The sequence below is a fragment of the Ctenopharyngodon idella genome, chromosome 10 (genome assembly GCF_019924925.1).
Source record: "Ctenopharyngodon idella isolate HZGC_01 chromosome 10, HZGC01, whole genome shotgun sequence".
Lineage (NCBI taxonomy): Eukaryota > Metazoa > Chordata > Actinopteri > Cypriniformes > Xenocyprididae > Ctenopharyngodon > Ctenopharyngodon idella.
Genome location: NC_067229.1, coordinates 24,073,472 through 24,100,208, shown reverse-complemented (window position 1 = coordinate 24,100,208; position 26,737 = coordinate 24,073,472). Strand labels below are relative to the sequence as shown.

General features: G+C 36.4%; 2 protein-coding genes across 3 annotated transcripts in view; both read right to left on the bottom strand.

Annotated features, from left to right (window-relative positions):
* The window catches only part of lmnb1 (lamin B1), a 34,277-nt gene extending 22,526 nt beyond the window's left edge, over nt 1–11,751 (bottom strand). The window contains exons 1-3 of the mRNA XM_051908831.1: nt 11,543–11,751; nt 11,027–11,395; nt 3,086–3,242 (exon numbers count right to left, since the gene is read on the bottom strand). Of these exons, the coding sequence (XP_051764791.1) occupies nt 3,086–3,242; nt 11,027–11,388 (519 nt within the window). The 5' untranslated portion in view covers nt 11,389–11,395; nt 11,543–11,751. The remainder of the gene's footprint in view (nt 1–3,085; nt 3,243–11,026; nt 11,396–11,542) is intronic.
* A 941-nt stretch (nt 11,752–12,692) lies between these two features.
* phax (phosphorylated adaptor for RNA export) lies at nt 12,693–26,737 on the bottom strand. 2 transcript variants are annotated; one of them, XM_051908860.1, is made up of 5 exons: nt 26,568–26,737; nt 25,332–25,903; nt 24,421–24,541; nt 21,528–21,611; nt 12,693–13,682 (listed from the first exon to the last, which is right to left on the bottom strand). In XM_051908860.1, the coding sequence occupies exons 1-5, from the start codon at nt 26,664–26,666 to the stop codon at nt 13,422–13,424; spliced, it is 1,137 nt and encodes a 378-aa protein (XP_051764820.1). In that variant the 5' UTR covers nt 26,667–26,737; the 3' UTR covers nt 12,693–13,421. The 2 variants fall into 2 exon arrangements, with proteins under 2 accessions (XP_051764820.1, XP_051764821.1); XM_051908861.1 differs by having other exon boundaries at nt 25,332–25,888; nt 26,568–26,733.

The window sequence follows — 26,737 nt, the reverse complement described above, 5'->3', positions numbered from 1 at the left end:
TATTTTTATGTAAAATTTCTTACTCAGGACAGTACTAAAAAAAAACTTCACATTTTCACAGATTCTGCAAGTGGTTCACATACTTTCTTGCATGTGCGTTAATTCTTTACATTCATATATAAATATAAAATACATTCATGAATTCATACGTTACTACTATTCTTATAAAAATTGTAGAATGTTTTTATTAACATGTACCAAAGATTTAAGAATTACTTTTTGCTGCTGAATTACACTCTATAATTTTTTCGTCATAGCTTAGGATTATATATTTTATTAATGTGTTGTTTTTCCTCGATAATGAAGTATTGTGTATTTAGTAGTTAATTCAACAGAATTTATTACACAAAGTATTTTGGCTAGTAGTCTATTTAAATGTCTGAAACTTAAACTTTGTGGTTGAAAACGCTGAATAGTTGTGATTAGGGCTGGGAGTTTAACGTGTTAATTAGATTAATTCATTACGGGGAAAAAACGCGTTAATTTTTAATGCACTTGCCCCACCCCTAGACCTACATAGGTCATCTGACATTTTATACGGTTGACTGATGATGAATATAATGCAGGGCAACATCTCACTGCATGATATAGCCTATAGAGTGAAGTTAGAATGTCCATAAAATTTAAGATATGAAAGGCGATCGATTTGAACCTTTTGAATTTCACTGCCAAAGCGCGAAAGCACGTTTGAATTTAGCAGTGGTGGCAACACCCATCGCGTGTTATAGATCAACTGACGTGATTTAAACGACAAATCACATTAGGCGCTGATTTATGTTTCTGTCGGTTGGTGCCCACAAACGAACCGTCCATAACGGAGCACGCACACACAATATCTGAGCCAGAGTAGAGCCTTGAGGACACTATATTTGTGAATTTAATGCAGATTGTCAGGACGAACCTTTATGCAAAATGGAAAAGCTCACATGAATTTGTAACATTTACAGATAAGGATATAGCCGGAGAAAGAACGTTTTGCGCTGAGGATGCACATGCATGTCGAGGCACCTGACAGGGCAAGCCATTAAGCTAATGCATTAGCTTGAAGCTTAAAATAAAGAATTATCATGTTTTGGGCAGCTTGGATCAGGTACCTTTCCTGCAGCAGCAGCTCACTCTGCTTCCTCCACTATTTTTAGATGCATTTTTGCCCATAGAAATGTGTTATTCAGTTCTGTAATTTGACGTGACTTGCGGAAGTTTTCCGTGCATGGTGGGCAGACCCGACTAATCTAATGAGAATTGTCGATTTTCATTATCGATTATTATCGATTTTATCGAATAGTTGTTGCAGCCCTAGATTATTTGGGAGCGTGTAGCTATAGACACATTATGCTCCATGGCGGTAGATGACGTCACATGCTAATTAGCATATTTATGATGTCATTGCATTGAGTTTAGACAAGTTTTGGCAGTTCAGCATCTGTTTTGCACCTACTCTCTGACCTGTCACATACTGTAATACAACTGAATGCCCAATAAAGCTGTTCCCATTATTTACACATATTTTTTGCTTCTGTTGTCAGACATAAAACAAGTATAAAATAGTGGCTAAACACAACCCATTAATATTACATGTTAACCTGGGCCCATATTATATATATATATATATTATATATAAAAAAAAAAGCGTATTTGGTGTGCTGTCCAAGGGGATCGAGGGCTCTGAGCTTGGAATTTAGCCCAAATCTAGAGTTCTCCCTGTATCCCTAGGACCCCAGCCGAGAGTGAAGAGCAGGGTGGCGGAGGGATGCGGAAAACTATCGAGGTAACTATGCGAGTCAGCTCTCGTCTGTGTATATATACCTCCTCTCAAGCTGATTAGATAGACCGTTTGAACACGCTCCTCCCAAACTGTTTATAAAACATTTGTCGCTTGAATTCTGCAATCTCGCGAGATGTAAGAGGCGGACAATTAGCTGAACATATAGCCTACTAGTTTTATTAGTGACATTTAGCCTGCATTTTAAAACCTTTATTTGAATATGGCAACATTTTTATTTTAAAATCTTTATTTGAATATGGCAACATGATACCTCATTCTACAATATTTCTATGATTAAATTGCTGACAGAGACTCCTCCCTTATCAGCCAATCACTGTGGGCATAGTCCATAGCAACAAGGTCAACCCCACCCTTACTCTTAGCTTAAGACTTCTCTCTATTCCTTAGTAATAGTTTGTCTCAGCAGCTTTGTGAATAGGTTTTAAGATAAAAACGCTTAACTAAGAACTTTTACTGCCATTTAGGAAAACTCTTAGTGGCAAGACAAAATGTTTTGTGAATACAGCCCCAGGAGTCACTCTCACTATACTCCTTAAATCATTATAATCGTGACATCATCTGACCAAAAAAAAAAAAAAAAAAAAATCCACCATTCATCTACACTAAAGAGTGGCTTCCTCATGTTCATGTGGAGAACGCGGTTTGTGATTGCTTAGAGCAAGCACTCTGGACAAAAGGAACATGGACAGGTTTTTCCCACGCGTTTTTAAATGCGACGTGAATGGCCCCATATGCAGTGGTTTTGGTTATTTGTCTCATGCAGCACACTGTCTGAGTAACAAACTATGTGCATATTTACAGACAAACTATGTTTATGTTTATAAGCCCAAACTGTCAGTAACAGTTACAAGTGCTTGGAAACGCTGTTTTGTACTAATTAATTGACAAGTCGCCTGCATACAGTCAATTGAATGCGCTGCATCTTTGCCACTCACTGCACAGAACAGACGCCGAGAAAGGCGATCCTGCACCAGGAAAGTCAGACCTCGTGCTCGCAGGGACAGTACTGGCAACATCTTCCAACTTAATTAAAGCTAGGGTTTATCCAAAAAAGTTGCTAGATTTGTCTTGTACCTTTCATGGAAAAAAGGCACTAAAGGGATCTAAAAATGTTGCTAAATATAGTGCTGAAGTCACACCCCTTGTGTAAGATGCTGAAGCTGATGGCAAGGGGGCAGTGCCTATCTGTGGCGGCCAACGTGAATACTGTGGCGGGCCGCCACAAATAAATCAATGTGTGGGAAACACTGGTATTTCATGTGCTTCATTAACAGTATTACACGTGTGTGTCTCATGTACCTCCTGGACATGGACCTGCAGGTCTGTTAAAGTGTTCTCCAGAGCCTTCCTCTCGGACACAGCAGTGTTCAACGCCGCTTCTTTAGAGTTCAGCAGGGCTTCAACTTCTTTCAGTCGGGTCTGAGTGCCAGCGAGGTCAGCGTCCTTCTTAGCATATCTGTGAGAAACAACAAGATCAGAGGCTGGACAAGTATTTCTCGTTTATCAGGTGACTGCTCTGCTGAGAACTACTGCGTGCACATCAGTAGGGCTGTGCAGAAACAACACAGTTATAGTTACTTTGATCGCGATAGCTCACGATAGTGTAGATACATTATTAAAATCATGTTTTAAACTGATTTAAAATTACATTAAAATGTCATCAAATCCCTCTGTGTCTCAAACGACCTCCTCCTCTGCTCCCGCGGATGTCGCGGACTCGCTGTCTACAAAGCTAACAGTTGCCCGTCATATACAAATGGCCAGTGTCTCAGAAGCAAGCAGGAGTGAGCATAGCAGAAAATATAAGAGGGCATCCAGCTTTCAGAGCCAATGTGTGGGTGCATTTTAGTTTTAGGGAGTAATGAATTAGATAAATGTAGTGCTGTTTGTAAGCTAAATAAAATAATTCGAGTTCTCAAAGTATAGTAGACACTTGAAAACAACTTTTGAGTTGACTACAGTACATTGTTTATAGCAGAGCCTACTGTAATGCGTGAGGTAGGAGGAAAGGCAGCTCGCCTAAAGGCAGTTTTACATGGGATGCAGCAAGCGGTGAAATCACCGCACGACTGCCGCTTTCTTTCGTTGTGGAAGCGTTTTGTGCAGTCGAGGCAGTGCTTGCGTCGCGGTCTCTGAGCGGACAATGCCATAACTCAAGCTACAGCAGGGAACAGTCAGACTCACAGAACCATTTTCACAGTTCGTGTTAGGCCTGGGCGATAAAACGGTATCGATATTTATCGACGGTACGTCTTAATCGATAACGATAGAAAAAATGCTCGACAAATGCAAGTATTTGACATTGAATCTTCATTCAACAGATTTTCAAATACACTGATTAATCCAGTAACGAAACAAGAGCATTTATGAGCAAGTCATTGAATCATACATTTTTAAAAAATAATGAATTCAAATAAATTAGTTTAAAATAGACTGCAGCAATTAATATTTTGTCAGAACCTCTAGTAAATTACATTTTTCGTTTAGTTGTCATTCAGAATCGTGATCTCAGTTTGAAACAAAAGTTTCTCAATTTATCCAGAATTGCAGCAAGTTTCTTTAACACTTATTTATTTAATATTCATATAAAATATAAGATAGATGTGTTTACATTTATTTGGTTTTAAAATGATTTGTTGTTTGCCTTAATTAAAAATGCATTGGTTAAATTCAAACATTTTTTTCTACTGGTCTTTTTTTAAAAGGTTACTCATTTTTCAATAATTATCGATACCGATCAATATGAAACATTATATCGTGATAATTTTTTTAGCTGTATCGCCCAGCCCTAGTTCGTGTTTTATTCCAACCTCAAGATGAACGCTTATAACCGTCTTCCACAAACATCCCTCTGTCAACAGTGTTACTTATTAAACCGAAACAACTTAAATGAGCAACAGAAAATTAAAAATAACAGGTACTCATGGCGCACAAGCGATGTAGACAGTTCAGCAGAGACCAGTCATTCTTAAAGGGGCCACACCTCTAATCCACTCATTACAACACTATTTCAGTTTTATGAAGGTTTACTTAATGCACTTTTTTTTTTTACATCCTGACTATTTGATTTGATTACTTTATTTCGAGCCATAAAAAAATAAAAGTATTGTACACAGAAAAATAAATATATTGTACAATATTATACATTATACCCACACTGGGTAGAAAAAAAACAAACAAAAGAAACAATCGGAATAACAGTATCTATAAATATATTTCAGACATGTTCACAGTTTGTATATTATTATAGCTCGAAAAGGAGTGGGAAGAAGACAAACTTATTTAACCCCACCCCCATTCATCCTAATGAATGGTTACCAATATAAAAAATGTATTTATATACAATATCTGACATATATCGTACAATATACCTTAATAATTACATCTAAGTATAGTACATTACACACATATGCAATATAGATGTTTAATTCTATGCTTATGATACTTGTTAATATAAATATTACTGTTATAACCATCGTATATCATCATATATCAATATATTAGTTAAGAATTGTGAATAATACTTCCAATTATGTACAATATACCATAACTTACTATTTAAGCATGACAATTGTATTAAATTATGATGGCTTAATGGTGTTGATGGTAATAATAATTTGTTACATTGTGTGTGTTGTGCATTAACGGAGGCCAGGTGTTCTTGAGAACCTGCTGTCAGAGAGAAGCAGCCCCCTAACAACAGGACCACCCTTTGCCTGTGTCTATACTGTGCATTAAAAGAGACAAGATTTTGGCGAGTCAGCTGCCAGAAGGGGGCGCTCTCCAAGCAACAGAGCCACCACTTGCCAACCCTGATCTGAAAATTGTTGTGCACAATAGATTTAAATTACTAAAATATTTATAAGTGTTTTTCCATGTAATTATCTTTATATTTATTACCATCAACACTATCACCACTTTCTTGAATTGATTCAGTTCACGCTCCTGACCACAATCTGATTGTTATATATTGATATAATAGTAATGACGATGATAATCATAACAGCAGCAAATATCAAGCATAGAGACATTATATAGATAATATGTTTATCATATGCAATATACCACACTACTTACTTATGCCTACACTGTAGGTTATAACATTCTCTCTTCTGGGATGCTATTTTTATCTTATTATCAAATCCGACTACTATAATAACCGTTATAATATAATCATGATAATCAGTTAGCTAAAATCACAATATGTTTTCAGAGACCAGCATTATAATATAGTCACATTCATTCATCGTAAATTTTATACATCTCTCTTATCTACTTTACTATTCATAATGTATTATATATTTAAATCAGTTTATTTACTTAATTATAAGTTATGACCTTTCTATAATAATAATAATAATAATAATAATAATAATAATAATAATAATAAAATATTATTATTATTACTACATAACCTTTTTTCTTAATGAATGACTTATATTTTATAATACATATGAATACCCATAACAGTCAAACACCACCTTCCTCATTCATGTAATGTGAACCATTTCCTTATATCGAATTTTTTGAAATTGATGAATATTTGGACATCGCTTGAGCTGTAACCCCAATCGATTCCAAAGTTTAACTCCACATATAGACACACACAAACTTTTCCTTGTTGTTCTCACTGCCTGAACTTTAAAGTTACCAAACCCCCTCAGATTATAACTCCCTTCTCTCTGCGAAAAGAGCTTTTGAATATTCATAGGAAGTGTACTTTTACTGGCTTTGTATAACAATTGCACAGTATAAAAAAAAAAAATCAACTAATTCAAAGAAATTTAACAATTTAGATTGCAGAAATAAACTATTCGTGTGATCACAAAATCTTACTTTATGAATAATTCTTACTGCAAGTTTTTGGAGTATAAAGAGGGGGATGTAGTGAACTTTTATAGTTATTGCCCCACACTTCTATACAGTAAGTTAAATAGGGCAACACTAATGCGCAATACAACATATACAATGCATTGTATTGTAAAAGGTATTTAGTTTTATTAATAATTAAGACACTTTTAGAAACTTTACTTTGTATGTGTCTGATATGTGGTTTTCAGCTTTAAAATAAGAACAAATAATCAAACAGCACAAATAAATACAGTAAAGCAAAGATACAAATAAATAAAGCTTTTCAGGTTTTTCATCCAGTTTTCAGGTACAGAAATTGAATAAAGTAGCTAATAAAATGTAAAACATTGCATGTAATTCACTGTATAAATAAAATAAAGATCAATCATTATTAAGTTACTATTCAGTCATGAGCAATGAGTGATTTCCTTGTCTTTTGTTGTTTGATTAACATTAAAAACACATTCATACAGCAGGAATGCAAGGGCTACTGTCTCTTTAAGACATAATACACAGATCAGTATATATATATATATATATATATATATATATATATATATATATATATATATATATATATATATATATATATATATATATATATATATATATATATATATATATATATATATATATATATATATATATATATATATACACACACACAAAGTCTCGAAATATATAGTGATTCGTGACCCATGTACCGTATTGTGAAGCCCATACTAATACACGGCCCTGTTGCAATTTAGATTTGAATCACGCTTTTGACAATATTGCCTTTGACAATTACACGCACACACACTTTACATTCATACACTACTGGTCAAATTTTTTGAACGGTAAGTTTTTTTTAATAATTTATAAAGAAGTCTTTTCTCACCAAGGCTTCATTTATTTGATCCAAAATACAGTAAAAACATTAATATTGTGAAATATTTTTACAATTTAAAATAACTTTTCTATTTTAATATATTTTAAAATGCAATTTATTTCTGTGTTGGCAAAGCTAAATTTTCAGCATCATTACTCTAGTCTTCAGTGTCACACGAGGACGTCAGTTTCCCAAAGCTAACAATTACGGTTTATAAAAGTTATAAACATGAATATTTTTTCTTACATAAACGCTTCAGAAGGCCTTTATTAACCCCCCGGAGCCATATAGATTACTTTTATGAGGTATGGAAGAGCCAGTATTTTATATTATATATATATATATAGCTGAACAAAAAAAAAAAAAAAAAAAAAAAAAATTTCATAAAAACCATACAAAAAAAAAAAAAATCATATAAACCTAGGATGGCTTAAGGGTGAGTAAATTATGGGATAATTTTCATTTTTGGGTAAACTAACACTTTAACTCTATTTTCATGATCAAAGTGAGGGATCCAGGCATCCCCGTGCACTTTCAATTTCATAGTTTCAATTTATTTCGCCGGCGTGGACAACATGCTGTCCTAACTAGAGGTCGACCGATTAATTGGCAAAACCGATGAATCGGACCAATAGTTGATTGATGGAACAATCGGCTGTTGGCAAATATCCATGCATATAGTTGTTCCTGGTTGCGTCCTTTGCTGGAGCTATATGGGGAGGCTGGAGTGGCTGAGAAGGGTCTGCTGTCATCATATAGTACGAGAGCGGCCTCTAGAGGCGGAATCACTCATGCCTCCTGCTGTTTATTTTGAGATGTCTATTTTATTTTTTTAAAGTCGTTTTCATGATCGATCTTCGCTGTCAGAGTACTCAAGTATCCGTGCACATCCCGATTAAAAAAAAGGGGGACAGGATTATGAAGGTGAGTAAATGACTGAATATCCATTCAGTGAAATAAATTTCAATGCTCCAAAAAGCATGCAAGGGCCAGGTGCGTTTCCATGAGTGTGCCTCTTTGGGACTTCCTCGGGGCCAACAGCCAGAAGTTTTTATGGCCTGCTGATTACCTTGGTCTAAAGTGGGCCAACTAGAGCTTGAGGAGTGGTCATGAACAAAGGCACAGTTTATCAGTCAGGACAGGGTTAGTATCAACGTCATTCAAGAAATTTAAAACTATATTCTCAGCTTAAACTGACTTTCAAACACCAGCAAGTTATTTAAATGACAACTGACCAAAAACACCATTTATCCAATGAGAGAACGTACTGAAGTTTGATGAACAATGTGTGTTTACAGGTCTTCAAACTCTTCTTTCTGTGCCATGCACTCCTGCAGCACTGAGCAGTCGCCGAGCTCCTTCTCTGGAGGTGAGCTGAGAAACTGTGGAATGCAGCTGGAATGTGAGGAATGTCTCACACACAGCAGAGAGCGGCTGGAGGACGTGAGCTGTCAGTTTCTGTTTATAATACTCTGGACTCTTTTTAATATTTGCTACATTTAGCTTATCTGCTTCAGTCCAGAGAGAAGATTTGAAACAAAGAGCCCCTTCACACCGAAACTGGTAAAGCAGCTGGTGAACATTCACATCCTCCAGCTGCTCCACACCAATGAGACGCTTCAGTCTTAAGCACTGTAAGAAACACCACTAACACATGAACTGCTGCTCCTGTCAATCAAACCACATGCACATCACTGATGGACAAACGAGGTAAACTAAATGCTACGTGCAGCCCAAACATGAGCTGGACTCCAGCTCTGAATGATGCTTAAGTGTGAGGGCAGTGAAATTAAGTTGATTATAGAAACTGTACAATACTACTAGAGTGCACTAAAGTGTGTTACAAATACTCCACAAGATAAGCATTTGATGTGAGCCTGTAACTGATTCCACAAACACTAAAGAGCCTCACAACATACATGACCATCACAAAACTACTGTTAGTGTGAGATCAATTCAACACACTGACCCAAACTACAAGAAACTAGAAACAGAGTGAAAGAGTTAGCCAACAGGCCTCTATGACAGACAGCGATAAAAATAAATAATAAAATAATAAAAAAAATCTGATCAAGATCAAGCAAACAAAGATGGAGTTGTTGATAAAGGAAAAAAAAAAAAAAAAAAGTCACGTTGCATTATTTAAAAATGGCACGTCGCAGAGATGAGCTGAATCTACCTCAACATATGTAACCCATACATTAATGATATTGAAAAAATTAGAAGAATCAATATTTCTTTTAAAGTTTTAAAGGGTTAGTTCACCCAAAAAGGAAATTGTCATTAATTACTCACCCTCATGTCGTTCCACACCCGTAAGACCTTTGTTAATCTTCGGAACACAAATTAAAGGGTTAAAACGCCAGCTTCTATGTCATCTTCCCGCGCATGCGTCGTGGTGCTTTCGTGAGCGCACGTCAGAGGCCCAGGCGGAAGAGAAGAACTCGTTGAACAAAGTTGTTTTTTTGTGTACAAAAAGTATTCTCGTCGCTTCATAAAATTATTGTAGAACCACTGTAGTCACGTTGACTTTTAACGACGTCTTTAGTACCCTTCTGGATCTTGAGAGGTTCAATGACATTGCTGGCAATGGAAGCCTCTCTGAGCCATCGGATTTTATCAAAAATATCTTAATTTGTGTTCTGAAGATAAACGAAGGTCTTAGAGGTGTGGAACGACATGAGACTGAGTAATTAATGACAATTTCATTTTTGGGTGAACTAACCATTTAAGATATTTGATGAAATCCGAAGGTTTTATATCTCCCATAGGAAGCAACGTAATTACCGTCATTCGAGGTCCAGAAAAGTAGTAAAAATATCGTTTAGGTCTATGTTTGCAGTTGCTTTCAAAGATGACTGATTATTGTGCAGCGTTCGAACCTATTAAAAGATTTGTGTAATTTTAGTAATAATATATTTAATAATTACCGTATTGTCATTAAGGGATGCACAATATTGTCAGCACGACATCGGAATTGGCTGACAAAGGCTTAATGTAATAATTGGCATGATATGAAAAAATTATGCAGATGTCTTGCTGATAAGATAACGAGTTATGCGCCTGCGATAACTCACGTGTGCAAGGAGTGCTAACGATAAGATAACATCGTCTGTGTGGACTATCATCGACCCATGATATCATCATCGTCTATGGGTTGACAATATTGTTTTTTTTTAATGTTTATATTTTAATATCAAACTGGAACAGAAACATGATTCTATTATTAAAGTTGATATAAAAACTGCCTTATGTGCAATTTAAATTTTTGTACAACTTAGCTTTGAGTGTTGACTGAAAAGTAATGTCAAAATATGTCATGCCCATAAATCACATTGAAATTGAGAGAGATAATGCTGCCATCACGCTCACCGCATTCAAATTTCGAAATGGGAGAGCGTTCGTGTGCGATTTTTACCAAGGAAACTCGTATTTACGATAATTTCGGGAACGTGAAGGCAGCATAAGATGCGTCCCATTCACACAGTTCAATCGGAAGTTTGAATGAAGTGCCTCACGTGTACTGTAGCTGCTCTTGCTCGCTCTTAATCTTGCCCAGCTCGATCTGCAACCTCGCGCGCTCCCGCGCCGTGTCATCCAGCGCCTTGCGCGCGTCCGCCAGCTCGGTTTCATAGAGCGATTTGATCCCGGTAAGCTCGCGACTCCGTATCTCCTCTCGCTCGCTGATCTGTAGCTGCAGTACGCTGTTTTCGGACTCCAGACTGCGGACCGTGTCGATGTAAGCAGCCAGCCGGTCATTGAGCTGCTGCAGATCCTCCTTCTCCTGCAGTCTGGATATCCGCGCGGGGCTCAGTGGAGTGCTGCTGCTGCCGCGGGACAAGGACTGCTGTCCGGCCGGAGTGCACGCCGCGCTCGCCATTCTTCAGCTTAATTTTGAGTAAAACAAAATTCAGTGTTAATTATGAATGTCTGGTCATTCCTCAGCTCAGTGAGCAAAAGAGCATTTAACTTGAATTCTAACAATCCGATCAACTGAATCAACGCTGATTATGAGCACAACAAAAACGATTTACCTTCTGACTGAAAAGTATTGAAACGCTCCGAGCAAACAGGATGTAACTCTAGAGCTGCTTTAAACACTGCAGTGCCCTACATTAACATCACTGTAAAATATAAAATAATGAATATAACGTTATGTGAGCGCGTCTTACTATGAACACAGTCGCGTGAAAGAATGAACTGAACTAATATGGCCGCTCATCAGAACTACGCCGACACGTGACCACACACACTCAATCAGCAACGGCAACGTCATCAGAGGTTCAACGGTGCAGTTGAGACAAAATTCAAACTGCACAAAAACCCGCTGAAAGTAACATCAGTACGCACGTGCTCGTCCCTCCAGTAAACTGTAAACAACGTCATAGCCTAATCAATGAACATTTAATGTATTCTGTCTTTTATAGTAATGACTTTTCTTTTGTGATAGATGCTTGAACAGCTAATCAACTACTCATGATCAGACGATAACACATTAACACTTCGCTGTTTGTTTCAGGGTTAAACGCTTATTTTCCATGAATTAACGTTTAATCAAGTGAAAACGTATTTTTTCTGAACATCTCATTCATTATTGGTTTGTAAAGCTTATGAAACCGCTAGTAAAGACTCAAGATTCACATTTATGGAATAATAAATAATTGACCTATATTGCAGCCTGATATGTGGTGGATACTTTATCAGTAACAATGTTATAGTAATAAATGAGATTTAGATGATATTTTGACCACTCAAATAGGAAATTTCCCCAGTTTCCATTTCAGAAATCCGGTCACCTTAATCTAAGGATAAGAATTTTTTTTGACTAGAGTATTTGTATTTGTATTTAACATCTTGTAGAAAGTAAAATTATAATGAAATTTGAAAGTGGTGCAACAGAAGAATTAATGTGCTCCACTGAAATCATTACATCATGTGGGAAACTAGTAAAATGTGTGTTTACAGTCTCCAACTTTTCTGACCATGGTAGTAGCACTGATTACCTGTTTAGGTAATAAGCCATTTTGATGTGTGGATGTGTCTGTGTTTGCTTGCAGATTTTCCACAGGCAAGCATGTGATGAAACACTTTTATAATAACCCAACAAAAGGCATCTGTATATTATACCATGTGCAAAAGTGAACCTGATCACAACAGCTAAAAAAAATGCATTGGTCACAACAATAAGGGTTTGGTTTTAATTTTTAATTTTCTGAAGCTTAAAAATAAATCTGTTCAAGAATGTTATTACCTTCTTACAAAGTATCAATTCAGCTGAACCATCATTGCACTCAGATACAGGGAGTCTTGCAAAAAGATACAGGGTAAGTAAAAGGATTCGAAAAAAGAGACATTTCAATCAATCACAGAAATTTGAGCCAATATCACAACTGATATGCTGACAAAGCCAAGCTTGAATTTTGTATCATACATCAAGCATGTACTGCATAACTGATCAGTGCACCTTTAGCAAATATTTAGAGCATTTCCAATGTCTAAAATACAAGATCCTTTGAAATTAGTACATTTATAATATGTTCTTGCTGCAATCCATTCTCCAAAAACACAGTAATGTATCAAAAGCTTGCAAAATATTCAGACAGAAAAAGATTACAATTTATTAACATCATTCTAAACCAGCCAAGACCTGTAGAAAATCTGTACAACCTTTGGCTGCTTCTGATAGTCTTTTAAAGAGCTAAAGAGTTTAACAACCTGTAGAGAACTTAAAAGTGCTATTTGTGAACTTTAGGACAAAATCAAAACATCAGACATCCACAGTTACTGACTAATTTATGACAAATCAAATGTCTTCTTTCATCCTGAGAGTTAAAGTCGAAGTCCTTCCAAGCCGTTTTGGGACTAAAACTAGAACAGAACGAGAAAGCACAACATGCATGTAAGTGTTGAGCATCAGAAAACCTCTAGGTCGTTTGTGTTGTACACTACAGGGTTGTCCTCTGTGCCCAGTGCAGACTCCGACGGGCCCTCCTCCAGGGACCCCAAAGCCTCTTCAGTGTCACTAGCGAACGTTTCTCGTGACACGTCATCATGTTCCTGTAGATTGAGCGTGCTAATGGCTTGCTTCATCTTCTTCGCAACAATTTGCTTCCGTCGCTTCTTAGCAGCCTTTTTGCTGTTGTATTCTTTCTGGTTCTCCTCATAAAAGATCTCCTGTGTGAAGGGAACATGCAAAAGAACATTTTCTGAGATTTGCATGTAAAGAAAAGTAAACGTGTACATACATTTTAAGCCAGAACTGTCGAAATGCCTGACTAAATAGAATGGGGGAAATAGTTTGGAAATCAAAGATTGTTCCATACTCAGTTTTTTTTTTCCATACTTTCCTAGACTTGGAAATTACTCAAATCAAATTCTATACTTTTACAAACTTTGTAGGAACCCTGGCTGTAGCGTCTCTGTTCAAGCGCGGAGCGCACATCACTGATCTTCTCTTCCTCTTTACTACTAGTTACAGCACAAAATAAACATGAATGAACAACAGCAGGTATGTTAAAAGATACAGGAAAACTTACTGAAATCTGCATCAGGTCTCATGTAATCTCTTAATTAGTTTCAGATTTCAACAGTGGAAAAACTTCAAAAAAACAGCTTGAAAACAAGATGTGACATAACGTTACATTTACCTCAGAAATTGAGGTAAATGTCCATAGCTCATTAGTAAGCAGTAGCACCAGTGCCACTAAGTTCTATAGATGGTGGCACCAGCACCTTATTTTTGTAGCAATGGGGGGTGGGAGGAGGAGGTGCAAAAATCTAATTTTTATATTTTTTAGAGATCAACCAATATTGATTTTTTTTATAACCGATATCAATTATTTGCACATTTATGTGCCCAATAACCGATAAAAAGAACCAATATTTATTTGTTTTTAGTTTTTCCACAGTTCTTACAACAGCACTGAAATACAAACCTGATTCCAAAAACTTGTACAAATTGTGAATAAAAAAGGAATGCAATAATTTACAAATCTCATAAAGTTATATTTTATTCACAATAGAATATAGATAACATATCAAATGTTGAAAGTGAGACATTTTGAAATGTCATGCCAAATATTGGCTCATTTTGGATTTCATGAGAGCTACACATTCCAAAAAAGTTGGGACAGGTAGCAATAAGAGGCCGGAAAAGTTAAATGTACATATAAGGAACAGCTGGAGGACCAATTTGCAACTTATTAGGTCAACTGGCAACATGATTGGGTAAAAAAAAAAAAAAGAGCCTCTCAGAGTGGCAGTGTCTCTCAGAAGTCAAGATGGGCAGAGGATCACCAATTCCCCCAATGCTGCGGCAAAAAATAGTGGAGCAATATCAGAAAGGAGTTTCTCAGAGAAAAATTGCAAAGATTTTGAAGTTATCATCATCTACAGTGCATAATATCATCCAAAGATTCAGAGAATCTGGAACAATCTCTGTGCGTAAGGGTCAAGGCCAGAAAACCACACTGGATGCCCGTGATCTTCGGGCCCTTAGACGGCACTGCATCACATACAGGAATCCTACTGTAATGGAAATCACAACATGGGCTCAGGAATACTTCCAGAAAACATTGTCGGTGAACACAGTCCACCGTGCCATTCGCCGTTGCCGGCTAAAACTCTATAGGTCAAAAAAGAAGCCATATCTAAACATGATCCAGAAGCGCAGGCGTTTTCTCTGGGCCAAGGCTCATTTAAAATGGACTGTGGCAAAGTGGAAAACTGTTCTGTGGTCAGACGAATCAAAATTTGAAGTTCTTTTTGGAAAACTGGGACGCCATGTCATCCGTACTAAAGAGGACAAGGACAACCCAAGTTGTTATCAGCGCTCAGTTCAGAAGCCTGCATCTCTGATGGTATGGGGTTGCATGAGTGCGTGTGGCATGGGCAGCTTACACATCTGGAAAGGCACCATCAATGCTGAAAGGTATATCCAAGTTCTAGAACAACATATGCTCCCATCCAGACGTCGTCTCTTTCAGGGAAGACCTTGCATTTTCCAACATGACAATGCCAGACCACAAACTGCATCAATTACAACATCATGGCTGCGTAGGAGGAGGATCCGGGTACTGAAATGGCCAGCCTGCAGTCTAGATCTTTCACCCATAGAAAACATTTGGCGCATCATAAAGAGGAAGATGCGACAAAGACGACGTAAGACAGTTGAGCAACTAGAAGCCTGTATTAGACAAGAATGGGACAACATTCCTATTCCTAAACTTGAGCAACTTGTCTCCTCAGTCCCCAGACGTTTGCAGACTGTTATAAAAAGAAGAGGGGATGCCACACAGTGGTAAACATGGCCTTGTCCCAACTTTTTTGAGATGTGTTGATGCCATGAAATTTAAAATCAACTTATTTTTCCCTTAAAATGACACATTTTCTCAGTTTAAACATTTGATATGTCATCTATGTTGTATTCTGAATAAAATATTGAAATTTGAAACTTCCACATCATTGCATTCCTTTTTTATTCACAATTTGTACAGTGTCCCAACTTTTTTGGAATCGGGTTTGTAAACTATTTAAAAATTTTAAATACTGTAATTTCTGCATTTCACTCCCTCTTCTACATCAATAAACAGTGTGAAATTTAAAAAAAAAAAAAAAAAAAAAAAAGCATTCTAAACCACCAGAATAAAAAAACATTACTTCTTTAGTGTAGCTTAATCCCAGTTGCATCTCTTTATTTATAACAGTATTAATATTAACAACAGCATTAATATTAACAACCAGCAAAATAAATTTACAAAGTCTAATGTTTTCAAACAGAGAACATAAATGACAGGGGAGTCTATTAACTTCCCATAAATATAAGCTTTTTTTAAATTACAGTTTTTAACGGTTTATGTGTTGTCTGATATACAGTGAAAAGAATGGAACACACTGAAATATTCATACATTACACATGTATTCACTGGAATACGCAAAAATTGTCAGAAAAATGAACAAAACAGCGAATACATCATTGCAACTACAGAGTCCATCTAATCTGGCATGTTATTAGAAATATTAACCCCTTAAACCCTGAAGGCATTTTCAGAGTTGTTTTTTCTGACATGCACAAAAATAAAGACTCCAAAACTATAGCGAGGAGAGTCAAAAAGTAGGTATCGTTTGATAGAAAACTTTTTAAATTTTAGAATAACAAAAAAATATTACATTTAGACATTCTCATGCTGAGAAACTGCTGATAAAACAAAAAATACATATCTTTTTTTTCATTTGACATGCAATAACTCAGGAAGGAAATAAGGTAGGAGGACAATTCTTTTTTGGTGAAGTTCCCCTACATCCGAGCTGCATCTGGATCATATTTTTTGGTAATAAAGCATAAAGTAATTAAAAGTTACAGCATTTGGAACCAAGGTAGCCTTTTTGTTTAGCCCTTGACGCCCCCTAATGGGCATTTTAAAAATTATTCCTCATGGAGGAACATCTCGTGATCGATGCAAGGGGATTATGTTGATTTTGGACTCCTTTCAATCAGGAGAATCCACTGTAAGTAATGATGTGCCATTTTCTATGATCTATGCATATTTCATGAAGTTATAATTAAAAAAAAGCCAGGTGAAAGCTACATCTGATTTTAGTTTGCACGTGTGAGGTTTTATGTGTCCTAATTCTTGTTATCGACTTATTGGATTATGTTGATTTTGGACTCATTTTAATTTAATGTGCAATTTTCCACAACATAAATGGCAGCCCTCATCAGGCAACATGGTGGTCGCACCAGTGCGACCTAACAAAATTTAGTCGCACCAGCAAGAAAAAAGGTCGCAGTCTTGAGCCCTGCTGCTTGAGAGGAAAGCACGCAGCACATATTTACATATTTATCTAAACGCCGCTCTCAGCAGAGTGGGTGGCTTCAGATGTTCGATAACAGATATCGCTGCTTACGCATTTCAAACTTCGTTTTACCCCTAAATGAAGAACGAAAAAGAACTTTGCTGTGAGTATATCAGGGCTTTAATGAGCATAGACAACAGAGAGAATTAAATTCAGCGCTTTTATTTCCAACATGCACTCATTCACGGCTGTTTTATTTAATTCACGTAAAGTAACGTCTTTACTGGGTCAGAACTTGACGGATTACTGATTACATGACTCTGAGTTTAAACTACATATCAAGCATTTGTGTAACATCTCATTTGTGCATTAATGGCTATTATGTTAAATGAAGTTTATTAAGAGAGGCAAGTTATTTTACTTTGAACACCGTTGTTGATTCATCTCCCCTCAGGCGCAATGCTTTAATGGCGGTCTTGCATGCAATTCTCAAAAATCCGATATTACAAAACCGATACAAAACAGATTATGGGAAAATGCTTAAATATTGGGAAAACCGATTATCGTGCAATCTCTAATTTTTATAGGGAAAAAAAAAAAAATGTAAATCTTCTACTCTTTTTAAATGTACCATTGTTCCTCTATAGTATAATACTGAACTGACCGCTTTACTTGCTTGTGTAGTTCAGTCGCAATTTGAAGAAAATTGTGTTATGAGACTTTGTGACTTCTTACTTTATACTGCAGTACAAAAAAGTGACAAACTTTGACAAATGTATTTTGTGATGATTTTATAATAGGGATTTCATAATGTTTTAATATAAATTCAAAAACAAAATGTGTGGGAAAAAAAAAAAAATCTATATATATTAAGGAGTGGAAATGGCTAATAAAGCAAATAAGTGCAAATAAGTGCACGGGAAAATTTTCACATGCACGGTTTATGTATACTAGCCTATAACCCGTTTCCTTTGTGCGTCACTGTCATTTTACTATGAAGTAAACATCCATACTCTTGTGCATGAATTAATAAAGTTTGGCTTTCGTTAAAGCAGTATAGGCTATCTGTAATATGTCGACTTTTACGCATCCTCTGTGGTGGCAGTGAAACTGTGCTGTGAAATGGGCCAATGCCGCAATACAGCCGTGTGCATTGGGCTGAAAAAGGTGCTCAAATTTTGGATTTCATTAGAGCAGTTCATCTAGTACAAGACTGAATCCAGCTACTGTTAAGTTTGTCATTTTGTTTAAAGCGTGAGCCTACCCTTTAATGTAAAACGTGAAATTGAGCACTTTTTACTGTAGCAGTCTTTTTTATGGACCCTTGAACTTGGCAAATAGGACAGTGCACACAGCCGTATTGCACCATATGCCCATTTCACGGCGCGGTTTCTCAGCCGTCACAGAGGATGCATTAAAGCAGACATAAGGCTGTGATATTAGAGTATACTGCCCTAACGAAAGCCAAATTTTGAGCAAATAGAGCTTTACTAATTCATGCGCATCCATACTCTCATTTTCTTCAAAGTATAATGGCAGTGACGCACAAAGAAAATAGGTTATAGTATAGAAAAAAAGGAAATTGTAATTCATGAGCACGCAAAAAAAATCCTGTGTGCACATGAAAAGCTTCTTGTGAGCATGGGAAAGTTTGTATTTTTTATTTTTTGCAAAGGTCCCTTTAGGGGCTCCATAGTTTGCCACCAAGTGTTAGTTTTCCTACATCTTGAAACTTTTAGTTTTTACAAATGGGGTCATCACATTAAAAATAACATTTGGATAATATTTAGAGCTTTAAAGTGCTGGAAAAAGTGTGAAGCACTTGAAAGTCCTTGAAAAGTGCTTGAATTTCACTCTCAAAAGGTACGGGAAAAAAAAAGTAAAAAACATTCAACTATTTCTGCCACAATACCATGGTTAAAGGTAACTTTACTACATTAAATCTGTGGTGAATGTTGGTGATTTGAGGACTGCCACGTTATGGAAGGTTTTTCAAATGTTTCTCCTAGTTTCCACATCAGAGCTGTTTGATCTAATATCTATGGTTTATAAGAGAATTTTGCGTAAAATTTGAATGCTTATCACTAGATCTTGCAACGATGTTATTAATTCTGCTGCAAATTCAACTGCTTTTTCACTTGATCACCCAGCACTGTGAACTAGTAACGCACCAGCAAGAAAAAAAAGTTACAAAATCGGACCATTTAGTCACAGTCTGGAGACCTGTATAGTTTTACTTAACCTGTTCTTAATTATATTTGAATAAATCTGTCATGAAAAGTTATGACAGCTACCATTTAAATGTTTATATTTCAAAAAACAAATTGGAGTAGAAACATGTTATTAAGATTTATGTTATAAAGTTATTATTATAACATTAATATAAAAACTAAATACAATCGGTTCGGAATTAACTTTTTCCTTGAGAGAAACTGACATGCACTGTACCTGATATATCCAAATGAATCAAAATTAAATGGCAAGCTTGAGAATCAAAATCAAGTTGAATTGTGAAATTTGCGTCAATACCCAGCCCTAACCGCCACCAGAGCATATGAGGTGTGATGCTTCGCTCATATTCAGTTTGAATATATGTCTCAATTACAGTTGGCCTATAGCAGTGGTTCCTAAACTGGGGTACGCGTATCCCTGGGAGTACACGAGGTGACAGAGGGGGTACAATGCTGTTCATATTCTACGCTTCCTTAAAATAACATCAAAACCAAGCATGCATTTCTAGCAGGCAGATCGATTTAAAACTCAAACTCTCTTCGATACAAAAACATACCCTGTGTGAGTTCGTGTTTTTAACGTTGATAATATATTATACAAGCAATGATGCATTTTTTCCCCAAATATCCACACAATTGCAAATGTGACATTGATTTTATACAACAGTTGAACAAACAGAAGGGTGATATTAAGTGATGAACATTTTAAACAGTCTTGTCAATTTTGTTTGCTCTATTTTGCAACGAAATAATAGTTCCTGAATGAATTATGAATTCACTAATTATTATTGAATGCCACAGCAGAACTGTTGTTCGTCTCCAACAAATTCCCTTTAAGACTATATATAAAGTATTTGGTCTCCAAGCAACACACAGCAATGTTTCGTGAACAAATCAGCAGCTTTGAACGAGTCGTGAGAGTCACTGATTCAATGACCTATTCATAAATACAGCCACTTGCTTCCTTGCTGAATGAATGACTTGATGACTCACTCATTAAGACAGTGACTTACTGCCACCTACTGGCAGTTTTCGTTTAATATTTAAAAGTATCACTTCGTTTTTACCATCAATGCATATCTCTAACTTTTTTTTATTAATTATTTAAAACAATTTATTTGATAAAAAGTTATTTATAAAAGGTAAAACTGCATTGGGAAATAAATTTAAGGGGGCAAATATTGGAAAAGGTGGAAGTGGAAGAGAGGGGGTATGCAAAAGGATGTTAAATGCCACAGGGGGTACTCCAATCTAAAAAGTTTGGGAACCACTGACCTATATAACAGTTAAGATGTTTGTGGCTTTAAAACAATATCGTATAAAGGGGTATAAATAAACGTGACATGACTGCACTGGAGTGCCAAATTGCTGAGCTGGTGCAAACATATCTACATCGCTATGATCAGATGACTTTTTAACTCCTGTTTTCTCACCGCTATTATTATTGGTGTGTGTATTTTGTTATTGCGAGGAGCGTGCAGCACATATTTACATATTCATCTAAACAGCTCTCTCATCAGTGTGGACAGTGTCTGGATGTTTATTATTAACAGTATACCACTGTGAAGGCATTTCAAATTTCTGTTTACCCTTAAGCAAAGAAAGAAAAACATCTTTATGCTTGTATACACTGTGATTATATCACAAAATGAATCTTTGCCAACTCATTTTCTCCACACTGCCTTTCAATTTCTTCTCCTTCGTTGTCAACTTTGATGTTTACTGTGCATTTATGTATGAGGCTCGCAACGTCATTAAAACAGTATTTGAACCCCAAATACTGCTGGCGTGCCACAGCTGATGGCTCTGCAGCTGAATGCTGTGTTTTGAGTACAAGTGATTGTAGACTGTCACTGTTGGAATTATTTGAATTTTAAATTTGAGACTTTTGAGTTGTTTAAAAAAAATAAATAAATAAATAAAATGAATAAGTAAACATTGATAAACTCAGCTGCTTTATATTTGTCCACCCAGACACTTCATGATGACTAACCTTCACCTGCCCATCAGAGATACTGGGTGTGTTCTTCAGTAAGTTCAGATACACTCCACCAGGTGTCCGTCTCCTACTACCATCCTGCAAAAAATACAAAAAAGAGGGAAAAAAAAAAAAAAACATTAGTAATATTCATCTAATATAATTTTGATTATATTCAACAGGATCAACATGTTTGAAAATAGATGTGTATAAACAACCACGGCTGAGGTTCTCAGACATCTTTATAATTATAACACTTGTCAGTTTGAATGAAGTTTATATTAAAATGCATGATTCTTGAAAGGCCCAAATAAAAAGCAAATCCAGGTCCTGATACTTTTTAATATTTTGCACAACACATTTAACATGACAATCAGAGGACCAGCATTTTTCAAATATTTACCAGCATAGGCAGGGATGGAAATAAGAAATTTCTGATTCTGGTTCCTCTTGAAATTACTGGCTGAAATTATTTTTTTAACGATGTGCTGTGATCAATGATTGTTTTGATATGTAAGGACTCATGCACAGTAAGCCCTTCTGTTGCTTGTTTGTTTTTGTTAAAAAAAAAAAAAAAGCAAACGTTTCAGTCACATGTGACCTTTGTCAATGCCAAACTTACAATCATGTATTATTATAATTAGTATTATTATAATTATTGTTGTTACATTTAATTTATTGCCACACTTTAGTGTTCTGATAATATAATTCACATATTAAACACATTTAGTTGTCAGGCTTTTATTTGTGCTTAAAGGATTAGTTCACTTTAAAATGAAAATTACCCTATGATTTACTCACCCTCAAGCCATTCTAGGTGTATATGACTTTCTTCTTTCAGACGAATACAATCGGAGTTATATTAATAATCACCCTGATGCCCCTAAGCTTAGGGTTACTTACACTAGGACGTCAGCTTTTTTCTTAAGTTGAATACAGAAGGCAGTCTGGCGGAAGCTATTTATTTTACTTTATAATGTGTTAAATATGCATATTTTTCTAACACAAACCCATTGCTTTGCTTCAGAAGGCCTTTATTAACACCCCAGGAGTATGTTTATGATGGATGGATGCACTTTCTTGAGTTTCAAACAGGTGGTTTCCGTGCACTGCCATTATAAAGCTTAGGAGCATCAGGGTGATTATTAATATAACTCTGATTGTATTTGTCTGAAAGAAGAAAGTCAAATACACCTAGGATGGCTTGAGGGCATGTAAATCATGGGGTAATTTTCACTTTAAAGTTAACTAATCCTTTAATGGATAAAACAACAGAGCTACACACTCGGGTTTATGGTGGCTATAAATTTGACCTGCCACAATCATGGAACCCCTCCAAGCTCTGGCCCTCTGTGGCTTTAGCCCTACCTAGCCCTATCGTTAATGTGGCCCTGTTTATAAGTAATATTTCATACATTTTTGCCCTGAGATCTTGAATTTTAGGGTCACTCTAACTGCATTCTATAGGCTCCATCATGCAGTTGTTGCCCTGCTTCATGTTCATCACCAATCAACTGTTTGAAATGTAAGATGAACTACGGAGGTCTGGGGTGGGGTGGGTGCATTCATTTAAATTTTTTCCCATATTAAATTAATTAAATTAACGCTTTAAAACAACAGTCCTAGTTTTCATTTATCATGCAGCTTTAGAAAACTGTCTAATAATGCAATTTATCGGTCTAATAATAATGGATTATCATATCATCCGTGGAATGCGCCACTTCCGGTATTTTGCCAGTTAATCGACACAGGTAAATTGCAAAATTTTTAAAGGAATTTTTAAAATGAAGTACTCAAATTTAAATCAAGGAATCATGACAGCCCTAATGAAAGCTATGACAAAAAAAGTTTGCTGACAACTAGAGCTGCACAATTCTGGATAAATTAAAAATGACTATCTTTTTGCTGTTTAAAATAGAGATCATGATTCTCCCACGCTTCTGAATAGACAACTACATAATTTACTAGCAGTTCTGACAAAATACTGCTGCAGTCTGTTTTAGAAAAATATTTTATTAAATTCAATTAATTCATTTTAAAAAAAAATATTGGTTTGAATGAATGATTCAATGACTAACAAAGACTTCACCTGTTTCATTACTGGATGAATCAACATTTTTGATCAAATGTCTTGAATGAATGATTTAATGACAAACTTTTTTTTACAGTTACTTGTCACCACCTACTGGTGTAACAATGTAATTGATATAATCTTTATTTGATTTACTCCATTTTGATGCTACCATAGTGTTTATATGTGATATGAATTATTTTAACACTGAAATAATGATACTGTGTGGTTACAAAGACTGTTTTGAAGCTGTCATACCTATACATAACTGCTCTCTCTGGATTAGCGGCAGCGCCAATGCAGATTTGAATGTCCACTGTGATCGTAGCTACTTGTCAAAGGTTTAGGAGGCATAGCAGAATCATTGTCATTTAGGAATAAGACCGTGTGGGTGTTTGAAATGAGATAGATGAATCTCAATTAATCACACAGCTCTATTGACAACCTTTTTTTCCATGTAATCTTGAATTATTGGAAATATTATTTCACTGTTTTTAGCTGAGAGTAACTTGAGTTTCAACTGAGTATCAACTTTCAATAATTCTGATCAAAAAAAAAAAAAAAAAATTTTTCAAATAACCAGTCAGTAATCAAGATTACAGGCAAAAAATTGAGTACCAGTTTAACCATTATACACCATGACTAAATCTGGACTAAAATTCACAGATTTTGAGTCAACTAAAACTTGACTAAAAACAGGATAGGTTGACTAATTATGATAAACTAAAAAGAACATTTGACACAGGACTAACACCAAATAATAAAAGGCTGAGAAAATTAACAGTAGTTCCAAACTCCAATTTTATGTACTGAAATTGGTGAAATTTTTGTACATACCACAGTGTAGAGACCTCCATTTTGTTCAATTGTTGCCGTCTCTGACAGAAGCTCGATGGCTTTTTTTTTCCCAATAACTCTCACCACACGCTCTATTAGATCCTTCTTTGGCTCCATGAGTCTTTAACACAGAGCAAACAAAAGCATGATTATTTAAAAGATGAACAGTAAAGGTATATTTAGATAATGGCCAGAGATTTATATAAAGGTTTATACATGCAGAGTACCTTTGTTGAGCATATTGCATTTTTTTAGTTATCATCTGATTAAGCTATTTCACAAAATTTGTGAAACTGAATTTACACAAAAGATTTCTGTTTTTATCCTCTTAATTTTTTTGTGCAAGAAATGTTGAGCAAGTAGATCTTTATTAATTCATCCATACTCGCATTTTCTTCATAATTTTGAGCAAATAGATTGGCAGTGACGCACAAACGAAATAGGTTTTAGTATACACAAACCGGAAATTGTAACGCGTGCGCACGCGATACGTTTCTCGTGCGCACGCGAAACACTGTCAATTTTTTATTTTTGCAAAGGTCCCTTTAGGGGCTCCGTATTATCATGATAAGACATAAATAAAATTCTTGTATAGCCAACATTTTATATTTGTTATCCCCAATCACTCTCTCTCTTTCTTTCAGGGAAATTTAAATGCGAGATTCTGGAAAAAGAACTAAATTTAGCGTGATCGGTCGGGTTTGAAAGAAAAGAGAAACGGAGTGAATTTTAAGTGAGAGCGGGTGGGTGCAGAATAGAGCCTAGCGGAAGCAGGATGAAAAAAAAAAAAAAACATTCCCACACAGACCTCTATTGCAAGGGGTTTATAAACTTAGGAGACAAAGGGGGTAATGCAAGCTTTGTGCAGAAGCATGTATGCATTTGACTACACATCTCTGAAATTTTCTGACCTGTGTGCGATTTCATCAACCACTTTCTCTTCAGGGTCATCCTCAATGATCTCATATCGACCCTTCAAGTCCATCTCAGCCCGCGGGCCCAGTCTCTCCTTGGCCGGACGCTTTCTCTTTTGACAGCTCTTATCTGTCTGGGCTTGTCCTCTCTGCATGTATCCCTCCAGCTCACCATCCAACATGCTCTTCGATCCCTCTTCCACCTCTCCACGCTCTTTTTCCATCATCTTGCGGGCCAGGACATAATTATAGGTCTCACTCTGCCGACTGCTCATGCTGACGCCCCCTTCCATTCCCAAGATGCCCAGCTCTGCTGCGACAGCTTCCTGACTTTGCTCCTGCACCACAGAGCCCCAGATGTTGTTGACCTTGCGAGCGAAGGGGCCCGCTGCAGCCCTGGCATGGACAGGAGCTGGAATACTGGAACACTTGAGCCGTTTGTGTCTCCACAGCATGGCCTCATCTTCAGAGTCAGAGTTGCTGTCACTGGAGTCTGTGTTCTTGCAGTTGCGGTATCCTGTGATGGATGCGGCGCTCAAAGAGGGTCCTCTACTCTGAAAAGATGATACCTGCAATTATAGTGAATATCAAAAAAAGAGCTAAACTATTTTTTGTCCATGAAAAACTGATTGAATGGTATCACTAAAATGTTAGCTGATTGTATAACGAGAGGCCTTAACAGGAAAAAGTCAGCTTATATTCATTTCAGAAGCAAAGCAAGTTTGATTTTACAGACAAACATTTTCCTTTCGAAAAACGTGCACTGGTTAATCGTTCACAATAAGACTAGGGACATGCATTAAGGACGTGAAGAGAGTCCATTTTGAATGGGTTATCTATCTTTTATAACCCCAGCTCAAAACCACTTTCAGCTGCTGCTTTGGACTAAGCAGCAGTTCACATCTGAAAAGTCCATACAAGAAGCGTTCATAGCAGTCTAGCAAACTATTGAAGTAAGAATGTTTCAAACGTGACATATGTGCAAAGCTGGAAAAGGGAGAAGGGGAGAACATAACTAACTGCAACTGGCCTAGACAGGTTCAACTGACTGCATAAAAGTGTTTGGTCTTATTGCATTGTCTATTATAACAATACATTAGCGGACGCTCGAACCTGATGTTTAAACGGCTGCAGATACGTCATTGATTCGCACAGGTATATCAACATACAGTAAATCAGTCAATATGAACAACAAGAGCCTGTTGAACAGAATGAACAAGCAGTACGTTTCACCTGCACTCGCTCCGCTGCAGCATCCCGCATATCAGACTCATGATCAGACTCTAGTTCTCCATCCTCAAGATCCGCCATTCTGTCTCTGTCACCCGCCATTTCTCTCAACCGGAAATAACGAGCCCATATTTACCGCAGCATCTTCGACAACGTACACTCTCATTGGGCGC